At 32.8% G+C, this 11,918-nt stretch overlaps 2 protein-coding genes across 2 annotated transcripts; both read right to left on the bottom strand.

Moving 5' to 3' along the window:
- Positions 1–4,411: 4,411 nt before the first annotated feature.
- On the bottom strand, positions 4,412–8,436 carry LOC120197931 (carbonic anhydrase 2-like). Its single transcript, XM_039199330.1, has 9 exons — positions 8,351–8,436; positions 7,966–8,024; positions 7,623–7,757; positions 6,953–7,001; positions 6,251–6,367; positions 5,996–6,049; positions 5,378–5,463; positions 5,106–5,211; positions 4,412–4,741 (listed from the first exon to the last, which is right to left on the bottom strand). Exons 2-9 carry the CDS (start codon positions 8,013–8,015, stop codon positions 4,577–4,579), a joined length of 762 nt encoding a protein of 253 aa, XP_039055261.1. The 5' UTR covers positions 8,016–8,024; positions 8,351–8,436; the 3' UTR covers positions 4,412–4,576.
- Positions 8,437–10,196: 1,760 nt separating this feature from the next.
- Positions 10,197–11,177, bottom strand: LOC120198108 (transcription factor ABORTED MICROSPORES-like). The gene is made up of 3 exons (XM_039199485.1): positions 11,012–11,177; positions 10,393–10,923; positions 10,197–10,286 (listed from the first exon to the last, which is right to left on the bottom strand). The coding sequence occupies exons 1-3, from the start codon at positions 11,075–11,077 to the stop codon at positions 10,197–10,199; spliced, it is 687 nt and encodes a 228-aa protein (XP_039055416.1). The 5' UTR covers positions 11,078–11,177.
- Positions 11,178–11,918: the final 741 nt, after the last annotated feature.

Here is an 11,918-nt window from a genome sequence, read left to right as displayed (position 1 = left end):
AAAATATGTAAACATAAAAATATTTAATGATTGCAAGAACCAAATAACCTTAGTAGTTAAGGAATTATTATTATTCTTTGAGCTCTCGGGTTCGAACATCATGTATGTGAAGAGTATGAACGTCTAATGTCAAATAGTTAAGAGTCTTTGAACATATACTAACTTATACTCATCTCAGATTAATAAAAAAATATTTAATGGTTTGCCAAAATATTACACATATAGATTCAAATTTTAATGGGTAATTGAGTTTAATTTTATTATAATTATAATGGTAGAAGATTATGATGTAATTAAGTTTATTTTGATAAAAAAATTCTCATAGAGTACGGATTCTTAGTGACTAAATTTGTTTTATCTATAAATATAGAGTATGATCAAAATATTTAATGGTTTGTCAAAGTATTAAATATGGATTTAAATTCTAATTTGTAATTTAGATTTTATTGTATTTACAGTGATTAAAGATTTCTTGGTGACTAAATTTATTTAGGTAAAAATTATTATGCAATAAGATTTTTTTATGATTAATTTTATTTTTTTATGTATAGGATTTGTATTGAAATTTATATATAGAGAGAGTGTGCGTGTGTTTTTAATAAAAGCTAGGTTATCATTAAATAGAAAGGTAAGATATAACAAAAGCAACACAATTCTAACATAAAAACCTAAAAGGGTTGAAGAAAAATAAAATCAAAACCTTCTCTCTTTTTTTATACATGCTTCATCTTCAAAAAAAAAAAAAAACCTAACAACTATCAACAATCTTCATGTCTTTATTCGAACATATACCCATTATTGATCAATGTGTGGAGATTGAGAGAATCAATCTAACATGTTGCTCCACGAATGATTATGAATGCATTAACAAATTACCTCAAAAAGGAATCTAATTAATTTGACTGTCGACAGTTCTTAATCAGGAGGTACACTGTGATGCATGCAACACGAAACACCAAACTATCATAACGATAGAGAAATTTGTATCATAAAAGCATATGAACAATTGTGTCACAAAAGCATATTCAACAAGAAAGAAATCAACACGTGAAGGATGCTTATTTAGATCTAAATAAAAAAAATTAAACAAAAAAGAAAAAACAGAAAAAACTACTTGAATATAGAGAATTATTTTACAAAGATCTAATTCCTTTTGTGATTTTTACCGTTATTGTGATATATATTGTATAGATGAGTTTTGTAGGATATCGAAAAACTTTTGGGTAAGATTGGATTTATGATAAGTATCGAATTGTTAGATACAAGAAATTCCATATATTTATACTCTATGTGATCTCTACTTTTATAGTGAATAATTATTTCTCTCATCCGTGAAAGTAGATAAAATCGAATCACATTAAATCTTATTTGTATACGTATTTTACTCATATTAATCTCACTTTTAATTATTTTTCCGCTAACAAATTCCTAACACGATACAAATAACATCTTTTACAATTTATATACTTCACCAATTTTTTAATAAACATACCAAATTTTATAACAATTTATCTGTTTTAAACAATAAATTTATAACAATTTCTAAAATGTTTATAAACGGGCTAATGTATCTGATGACGTCTTTAATGTATACTTGAAAATTTTAATAAAGTTAAAACTTTCCACGTAAAGAGTGCAAGGCAGAAACTCGAAAAAACTTTTAAAAAAAAGTTAATTGCATTGTACGTCCCTAAATTATATTCTTCATTTTAAATTAGTCTTTAAACTTTTTAAGATTTCAATTTCATCCCAAACTATGAATCTCATTCTAAATTAGCCCTTAAACTTTTGAACATTCTAATTTCATCCCTAAACTATGACTTTCTTTCTAAATTATTCCCTAAACTTTTGAATATTTCAATTCCATCTCTAAATTCATGCAAACTCGTAATTAATTTTAACCAAAATTTTGTTTTTTCCTTCAAAAATTTAATAATATAACTTGGCCTAACGATTTTATTAACAAGGGATGTGATTAGCATATGCGTATAGATTGGGATGAAATTAGAATGTTCAAAAAGTTTAGGGACTAATTTAGAATGAATGTCATAGTTTGGGGATGAAATTGAAATATTCAAAAGTTTGAGGATCAATTTAGAATGATAGTCATAATTTAGGGATGAAATTGAAATATTTAAAGGTTTGGAGATGAATTTAAAATGAGGTCATACTTTGAGGATATATGATGCAATTAAAAAAATAAACTTTCAAACAAGAGACAAAGGCCGAATAGATAGAGATAACATTAATATCTTCTCATTTTTTATTATTATTATTATGCAGTGGGACTTGAATCAACCATATGAATTGGTCATATTATTTAAAAAAGACTCGTGGCCTAATGGAACATAAATAAGATAAATATATGAAAAAGAAATAATGATAATTTTAATTCCACCAGCCGGCTTCTTGTCATGTGATGCAACAAAACTAGTATATAAGCACGTCTTAGTGGCACTACTGAACATATAGCCAAGCAAAAGGCAGGAATGGCTTCTGAAGAGAGCTTGGCAAATGGCGAAGCATACACAATGTGTGAGCTGGGGATGATTAATTCTGGGTGGGGCCAATCTTTAACACTTGATTTGACCAGCTCTTTGGATGGTTATGGAGTTCCGCCGCAAGTGATTCCATCAAATCAAACCCTTGGCTTCAAGCACATGGCTGATTCCATGGCCTCCCTCGGTTCTCTTACTTATGTTCTCAACTATAATCCTCAGGCTCCCGAGTCTAACCCAAAGTGGGTTATTGCTTGGAAGAATGTAAGAGGATGGGCTGGGAAGCCTAACCAGGTGATCTACTCTGGATTTTTTTTGGGCATAATCATCGATATTTGATCGATTAATTGATTAATTCATATCAGATATTGTAGAGGTCTAATATATGGATGATCCTCTTAATCTAATTTGCTCTGTTCACAAATATCAGATTACAAACTTCTTACCTTACTTAAAAAGGATTTAATGTACCTTGGATATTTTAATTCAAGCATTAAATAAATAAATTGATGTACGAAATGAATTGCAGGTGTACACTGAGGTGAGTTCTGATTCAGAACCCTTTGATTTGGATAAAATCAAACAGTGTCTTGAATCTTCTGAATGCGAAAATGTCAACAGTAGTATGAAACTAAAAGCGGAGGCTACAATTGACCCAAGCGGTGACACGCCAACGATGAAGGCAACACTCTCATGCATTTAGGAAGCTGCCTTATGAAACCAAAATGTTATGTTGCTGTCAAAAGCTACTTAATGTTGTCTTATTTAAACTTTATATTCACCGCTATTATACGCTATTAATAAAATTTGGCAGCCATTAATAAACGTTGCTACTGGCTTATATAGCTACTATAGTTTACTTTGTCAACAATTTGTCTTTGATAATTAAATAAATGGTGACAAAGTAATGTAATGTTGTGTGTTTGGATAAAGAATTATGAAGTTTATTGGATGAATCGGTTGTGATATTTTAAAATTGTGTGATCTATTTATAATCTTAGTAATAATTGGAGGATCCATTTATAATCTTACTAATAGAAAATTTGTTTTGTAATTTACCTAATAAAAAAATCATTAAAGCGTTTCCTAACTATTCTTTCTAATGTCTGTTTTATTTTTAGAAGTCAGTGACATGTTTGTAACGGTTGATCAAATGACTCGTTTATAAATTTTTAAAATTCAATGATTCGTTTATAATTATTAATAAATAGCATGTGATGTAAATTATCCAATAATCATCAACGCATTACCACTATGCCATCCAAGAATATTCATTGTAATTTTCAAAATAAAATATTTATAGAGTTAATAGGAATAGGCTTCAACATATGGGCAATATAACCGATGGCTTGTGTGTTCTGTGCAATGAAGACTGGGAGACAAGAGACCATCTATTCCTTAAATGTCCTCTGGCAGTATCTCTTTGGAAAGCTATTCTGCAACTCTCCGGATTAAGGTTACCTTCTTTATCCTGGAACACATTCTTAGCATCGGCTTCTCATGCTTGGAAAGGTAAATCCTTACTTATCACAATTTTGAAACTTGCATGGTGTGCATTTCTCTATTTTCTATGGGAGGAACGAAACAGAAGGTTGTTCAAAGAAATTTCCAGAAATGCAACAGAAATTCTTAAAGCTATCAAGGAGATTGTCAGAATTCAACTTAGAGGTCGGAATATTAATAGACTTGATAGTGTTAATATTACTCTTTGTAAGAAATGGAGTATTGAATAACCTATACTCTGTTTTGTGAATAGGTTATTCTTGATTTTGGGTTGTTTCTCCATTGTTGATTGTTTTGTAGCAGAACACTGCTCCTTTGGGTAATAAAATTTTTCAATTATCCAAAAAATAAAAAATAAAAAAATAGTAACAACGATACATGCTCATGCTCATCCATGCCCTCTTCGTCTTAATTTGTTAAAAATAAATATAAAAAAGTACATGTTCTGCAACATGCAAACTGAGCCTAACTCAGCTCATTAACTCGATTGTTTTGCTAGTTGAGTCCAAAATAATGACCCAACCACTAATTTGATTCTATGCGATAAGTTTTTGAAACTGCAAAATTCAAAATGCTCATAAAGCTAAAGTGGGGGAGATTTGGAAGTCGAGATTCCAGAGATCAAACTTTCCGTTGACAAAATCATAGTGTGCACCTTTCAGCACAAGAGTTTTCTTCACCAATGCCTCTCTCACAAATGGATATGTCAATAAGTTCCCCAGAGAAACATTCACTGCTTCCTGCATTTAGTTTTAACAACACCAACATTATAAGATATTAATGTTTGATCTGAACATACATATGGTTCCGAGAAGAGACGGAAGCAAGGTTTTAAAATAGAGGGTGAACTTATAAAGTTCAAGGAGGACGAAAATATATTATCAATAGATAATATAAAGAAAATTTAAAATTTTCAAAGGGCGAAGTCTCCACCAACCCACATCGGTTCATCCCTGATTTCAAGTATCATATAATATGAATGAGATAATATTCATATTATAACATTTAATAAAAGGGTAAGTTGATATTGTTCAATTAAATATTAAAGAACAACTTTTTGTTTAAGACTCTAAACACAAAAAATGGTGTAGACATGAATCTCACCTTCTCGCAGTGGTCGCATAGTTCTTGGAAACCCATCTCATTGTATTCTGATTTCACCTTGGTTTTCGCAGCTAAGCAGATGCTAACCCATTGTTCTATGAAATCACTGCAAATGTTCAAAATTCAACCATAAACAACCCCATGAATCAATCTTTCATTTGTATTCAACTACAATAGATATCCACAAACTGATAAAGGAGATGATCGAAACCCTAAAATTATAATCATTACCATTGCTATTCTATATATGCTAAATTTTATGAACGTCTTACCTAGCAGTGGTTCCATCATCTGGGATAGACATGAGCCCTTTGATGCCTCCACAGCAACTGTGCCCGATAACCACAATATTCTCCACCTGAACCAGGCGCTGTCTTTTAGTATTTTCAATTCAATGCGAAAACCAGAAATTCCAGAAATTAAATCCATTACGTACGCAACTAATTAATCAGTATAGTTACACCTTATCATTTTTTTCTTAAGAATCAATAATTGGCATTTTTGTCCTTATACATATTTAGACATGCATATTAAACATGATTCTCTAAATATATACAAACATTTGTTATACAGAGGATCGAAGTCAAGATCTTCAGTTAGGGGTCGAGATGAAAAAATATAAGTTGTTTGGGGTCAAGTAAAAAGTTTAATGCTAAAAGGATTAAATTAAATTAATAATTTTCGTGAGGGGATTAAAAATATTTTTTTTTCATTTCATCCAAGGGGACAAAGGGGAATAGTACTTGAGACTTTGAAAAATGTTTTGGCATCTCTAGTGACTAAAGATCTTGTTGCCCTCACCGAAAATGTTAGCATCTACTGCGAAAAAAGAAATAATATTAACTTGAACTTACAAAGTAAAACTACACTATTATTATATATTAATTCACCTTTAGATGCAGGACTGCATACTCAATAGCAGCACCAACTCCGCTGTATTTTTTCTACAATTGAACAATAAAATCAAAGAATATGACTAATAAAATCAATGCATGAAATTTCGAAATAAAAATATTTAATTAGTAATTGATTAATTTTTAACCCGTGTCGACTAGTTAAATTAACCCATAATTATAATTTATTGTTGACTATTTTGAGTCAAACTAACATAATTTAAAAAATTAAGAATGCAGAATTAGGCGAACCTTGTCATAGGGCGGGACCATGCTGGCAATGTTTCGAACCATAAAAGCCTCCCCCGGTTGGAAATCCAGGATGTGGGACGGACACACTCGAGAGTCGGAGCATGCAAATATCATATACTGGAGAGAGAAAATGAACAGATATAATCATTGAATTGAAAGAGAAACAATCTTTCAAATTTAACCCGTAATTCAATATATGTATTACATGATCCCATATGTGAAGTATACTTAAATATATTTATATCCAACATTTTTTATCAACTACGGATAAAATAACCCAAAGCGATTTTTTCACAAACATGTGAGTGCACAAAATGACAAGAAAGAAACTCGTAAAAGCTACCTGCAATTTCAATTTCACTTGTCAAATTCTTCTTTAAACGGAAAAGTAAGAGGCATATCACTCTTTATATTCCCCTTTACCACCATTCCAAAAGTGTGCAAACTATGGCCACACACGGCACCATTCTGAGTTAGCATATTCTTGGTTCAGAGCTTAATGCATTATTGTGCTCGAGAATGGAAGAGTTCCATAAAAAAGGTACAAATCTATGATAAAATAATATATGATAGGATTGAGCAAAACACTGAAAACCAATTCAAATATAGTGCTAGTTGGGTGTTTAATCAGCTCCAATCTTGTATGAAATGCTCGAAAAAATATGAAGGAGAAAGAAGGGGGGGGGGAATTATCAAACGAACCTTGGGGCTTTGGCCTTTGGCAAGTGTACCGTACAGATCAGGATTTTTCCTGGAAAATTAAGTCAGCCAAACAGATTCATAATAAGCTAATTATAATTCATTTTCAGAGGGAAAAAATGGATGCAGCCAGCCAATTTCTCAATTATAGTGAAAATATTATAATATAAAAATATTTTTAGAATAATCACTAACAAAACTTATATATGACAATTTTAAACATGTAAACATTATACTGATATAAAAAGAAAATAACATTACAAGGATAACACATTTAAAAATAATTTAATCTACATTTCAAATTGTTAATCAATTTAAAATTTTTATTTATTTATATTTATATAACTATTAAAAAACGTAATAAATACATTAGCCAATTGAAAAGGATAATGGATCATGAAGAAGAAGAAGAAGAAAAAGTCGCATAACATTAAATACAAAGAGAAGAAGAAACGAAAATCATACGCACATTCCACGGTTTGAAAGACGGATAGAAACTTCCAGTTTTCTTTTCTTTCATTAACTTTTTTAAGTAAATAACAATAGTCATAACTTCTAACGTGATAATTTTATTGTTTTAGCCAAAATACCCAGGCTAATGTTTATATATCCATAATCGATGTGAATGGATTATACATAGATAAACATAGTAGCAGTAAAATTATAAACGTACTCGAATTTTTCTGTCTTGAAATGATTGAAACCGGTTTTGATCCGGTTATCCGCGTCGGAACTGCCAGCTGCCTCTAATTCGGCCGTTATCTGTTTGATTTTCGAGGCGGCAACACTGCCGAGATCAGTTTTGTCACTGCAACCGAGGACGATAAACGCCATCATTACAGAGTTTACAGCCAGTCATCAGTGAAGGTTGGCGCAAACGTTAAACCGTATTAAAACGACGGATTAAGGACGGAAATTATAGGTGAAATAATCGTCCCAGAAAACGAAATCCTTGGCTTTTTTCCGGTTCGGACCAGGAAAAAATTGTAAAATACAGAGAATAGCACTGTAAATACCTTAGAAGATTTGACAGAGCTGCAATCGCCTCGTCGTACTCGCTTCCCATATCTTCTTCCTTGAAAAAGAAAAAAAGAGAGACAATAATTATAAAAATCATTAATCATCATGATCAAAGTTCAAATTAAAACGTAAAATAATTGCCGTAAATCCATAAATCTCCGAGAAAATCAAGACTCGAGAGCCAAAGAAAAAGTAGGAAAATGAAAGGATTGAAAAAATTGAAGCGGTAGATGAGGTGATCTGAATCGGGATCAACGAAAGAACAGCAATGCTATGAACAGATTGGGAAAGTAAAAGAAGAAGAATCCATTATCTTTAATGATATTTTTTTAACTTAAAAAACTTTCAGATTCTGAATTTGTGAAGATTGAATTCACCAACCTTGTAAGTTGATAAATCGCCCTATTTCCCTTTTTCCTTTTTCCTTTTTGACGAAATCAAGGTATCAAGCAGTTTGTAACTTTCTGCTACATCTTTGTGCTCTACTTATAGTGGCTTATATTTTACCCGCCAATATGAGGTAAAATGTTAAAATTTTTGTTAAAAGAAAATAATTTAAGTTTTTTAAGCAGTGGACGCGTTTGTCATGTGCTTTATTTATGGCAAGGGCTGACCAAATATTTTCCAAAAAATCGAGTCTTCCGTTTGATTCTGGTTCAGTTTTTATTGGATTTGACTTAATTTTAATTTTAATTAGTAATAACTTATGTATATATAATTCGATTGAACGTTCGATTTCTCAAAGTTCACAAATATGATTATTTAAATTAAATCGATTTCTATTATGCGATTGAAAAATTAAGAAAATTCGAATCATATTATACAATTTAATTTTTTATTTTAGAGTTCAATCTAGTTATTTAATTTAATAATTTGGTTCAATTTCAGATTTTTCATTTGAATCCTATTTAATTTAAATCAAACCAAATTAAAAAAAATAATTGTTCAAATCAAATCAATCTTAAATTTGTTATAAGATAAATTTAAATAAATATAATATTACGGTGCGTCGGCTCAGATTGAATAATATGAAAGTGGGGCTGGTCAATATTTACGCTCCAAATGATAGCGTTGAGAGAAGAGAATTTTTCATTGCAACTGGAAGCAACCCTTGATGGGCTGGGCATCCCTGTTGTGATCGGAGGAGATTTCAATACGGTCAGAAGAGCAGAGGAAAAGGTTGGTGGTCCGGCTTGTGTGACTGAGATGGCGGATTTTGAGAACTTTATTCAAGGAAGGAACCTGATTGTTTTGCCACTTGAAGGTAGCTCCTATACTTGGTTTAAAGGTGGTTCTTCGTCGACTGCTTGTAGATTAGATAGGTTTCTGCTGTCTACAGAATTTCTGGCGTGGTTTCCCTGTTTGGTCCAATCCTTCTTTCCAAGAAGCTTATCAGATCATTACCCAGTGCTTTTGGGTGAAAACAAGGTTGGGTGCGGTCCTCGGCCCTTCAAATGGTTTTCTCACTGGTCCGAGGACAGGAGCTATGCGGAGATGATAAACAAAGTTTGTGCTGAGTGCAAAAATAAAGGCGTTGGTATTCTGATGAAGAAAGTAAAAGTTGCGTCAAAAGAGTGGGTGTCGAAGGTTCATTCCAACGATCCAGAGAATGTAGCAGGTTTAGAAAACAGAATTGAGAAGCTTGAGCAAACAGCTTTGGTTGCCAGGGATAACAGCGAAATCTTGTAAGAGATTCGAATTGCGAAAGTTAAGCTTTGGTCGAGGCATAGAAGGGAGGAAAGGGAATGGCTCCAGAAATCGCGGCTTAGATGGTTTAAGGTGGGTGATCGTAACACCAAAATTTTCCATTTATCCGCATCTTTAAGAAGGAGAACAAACTTTATTTCGAGAGTCGAAGTGGGTAATGAGGAGGTAAAAGAGCCTAGTAGGATTTTCTTGGAGTTCGAGAATCATTACCGTAAGTGTTGTAACGACGTCTCTACCCTACCTGTAAAAAGTTTTGATGTCCAGTTTAGAAAATTAAGCTTTATTTCAAGGAGAGCTATTGAAGAACCGTTTTCGGAGGTCGAGGTGTGGAGTGCCATTAGTTCGGCTGACGGGTCTAGGGCTCCTGGTCCCGATGGGTTTAACATTGACTTTTATAAGAAATTCTGGCCCTTTTCATTAAACGTTGTTACATTAGCATCAATCACTTGAAGTCCCAAAGATTCTATGCCTTCCATCAACTTTGCAAAGCGACCTCTCTTGTGCTCATAGTGGAGTTTAATCAAGAACTCTCCTGGTCCAGCTTCTTCTTCTCCTCCTGCAAATCTCCGACATATTCGATGGCATCCGTAAGAATAGCAGGTCTATCCATCTGCAAATTTGAAAACAACGATATCATTCGAGATGTCTAATAAGAAGGCAGAAGAGTGAAATGAATTTTGTTATCATGCTTATATGTAATGTTAATTCGAGCTAACCTTGGATTTCTTAGGGACTACAGCTCTTAGCTTGAGGAGCTGTTCATTTATCTTCTTCCTTCGGTTCCTCTCTGAGATAAGATTCTTAGAATGGTATTTCTTTTTCTCAGGCTGCTCGGTAGTTCTCATTCCGTTGTTTACAGACTTGTTACGATCCGGAACAAACTTTGCTTGTTGCTCAGACACATTTTTGGTGCATCTTAGTCTCTTCGTTCCATAATGTGTGTCAATTAGCTGCTTGAATTTCTCGCCTTGAGAAGTGTAGGCAGAATCAGAAGCAAAGGGTGGATGTTCAATTGAAGGACTGGAACCACAGTATGATCCATCCAAGCTAGGATGGGAGCTTGAATCCGATACCGGTGGAATCGATCCTATTCTCGGAACAGAGGTCGACAAGCTAATGGAAAATGGCAAGTTATAACATTTGTCAAGATTTGCTTTTGCATAGCTTTCTGCAGTTGTGAGTTCTGGTTTCAAAACTGCATTGCATTGAGATGTTACTAACTCTATGATGCCGTGATCTTTCGGTATCTGCATGAAAAAGGATAAATGAACATGTTTATTAGAAAGAGAGTAATGGATTGCCAGGAAATCAATGAGAAAGGCCAAAGGATCTTGCATGTTTCGAAGCAAAGAGCTCGATTATACCGCCGAAAACCGGGATCAGAACTCGTGTTCCCGTCATTTCCTGTCAAAAACACATTGATCATATCAAATTATAGGAACACTTAAAGCTACATTTCCAGAAAAATTGATTTTCATTAGGTAAAAATTACAGTTCAAGAAGATAACCTTCACATTTGTTGATCAAACTTAAACTACTGCAAGTTTTAGACTAAGCAAAAGTAAGTTAAAAGAGTGGAAAGTACTCACATAATGTGAAGAATGTGAACCAGAGCCATTTCCATAGTTAATCCAACATGGTTGATTGGACATAGCAACCTCTCCATGAATCCTGTTCTTTTCACTGTCACAAAATCAAAATAGTTCTCTTTTTTTTCTTCTTCTTGAATTTCCAAAACTGAAAACTCTATAAGTTGAGAGAGCAATGTTTACCCAGAATAGAGAGAAATGACAAAAGGAAAATGTGAGAGAGCTTCACAAGCCTTTGATCTAATGGGATGTTGGCTTCTGCAACTCATCTTGTTCCTCTTTGACATTAAAACAAGCGCTACAACAACAACCTTTCCATTCAATAAACCTTCAACAAGAAACCAAAAACAAAGAAACAAAAGCTTCATTTGAGTCTCCAGAAAGGAACAGAATGAAGATGATTATTGGTTATGGTGATCAATGGTGTACCTAGAAGGATCATCACCCAATTTCCAAACAACACAAAAGTCCCAACCTTTACTATCAACAAATGGTCTAAGCCAATCCACTGTTCTATCAAAACCTCTCATTGTCTTTGTCACCTCGAAACAACCCAAGAACTTACTGAAAATCTTTGACCAATCACGAGAGGAGAAAAAATGGTGGAAATACAAAAAGAAATTATTTTTATAAAGCTCAAGGGCAATGTTTTT

Source organism: Hibiscus syriacus, unplaced genomic scaffold, assembly GCF_006381635.1.
Source record: "Hibiscus syriacus cultivar Baekdansim isolate YM2019G1 unplaced genomic scaffold, ASM638163v2 tig00117056_pilon, whole genome shotgun sequence".
Classification (NCBI taxonomy): Eukaryota; Viridiplantae; Streptophyta; class Magnoliopsida; order Malvales; family Malvaceae; genus Hibiscus; species Hibiscus syriacus.
This window is presented reverse-complemented; position numbering and strand designations above follow the sequence as displayed.

Bases quoted from the DNA above. Each gene is read 5' to 3' on its own strand.
- LOC120198108 (XM_039199485.1), bottom strand. From the start codon at position 11,077: ATGACGGGAACACGAGTTCTGATCCCGGTTTTCGGCGGTATAATCGAG. The intron at 10,924-11,011 runs GCAAGATCCTTT...TTTTTCATGCAG, and splicing joins AGCTCTTTGCTTCGAAACAT to ATACCGAAAGATCACGGCAT. The intron at 10,287-10,392 runs GTTAGCTCGAAT...TCAAATTTGCAG, and splicing joins TAGTCCCTAAGAAATCCAAG to ATGGATAGACCTGCTATTCT.
- LOC120197931 (XM_039199330.1), bottom strand. From the start codon at position 8,015: ATGGGAAGCGAGTACGACGAGGCGATTGCAGCTCTGTCAAATCTTCTA. The intron at 7,002-7,622 runs GTACGTTTATAA...TTAATTTTCCAG, and splicing joins TTCAAGACAGAAAAATTCGA to GAAAAATCCTGATCTGTACG. The intron at 5,212-5,377 runs GTAAGACGTTCA...GAACATTTGCAG, and splicing joins GATGATGGAACCACTGCTAG to TGATTTCATAGAACAATGGG.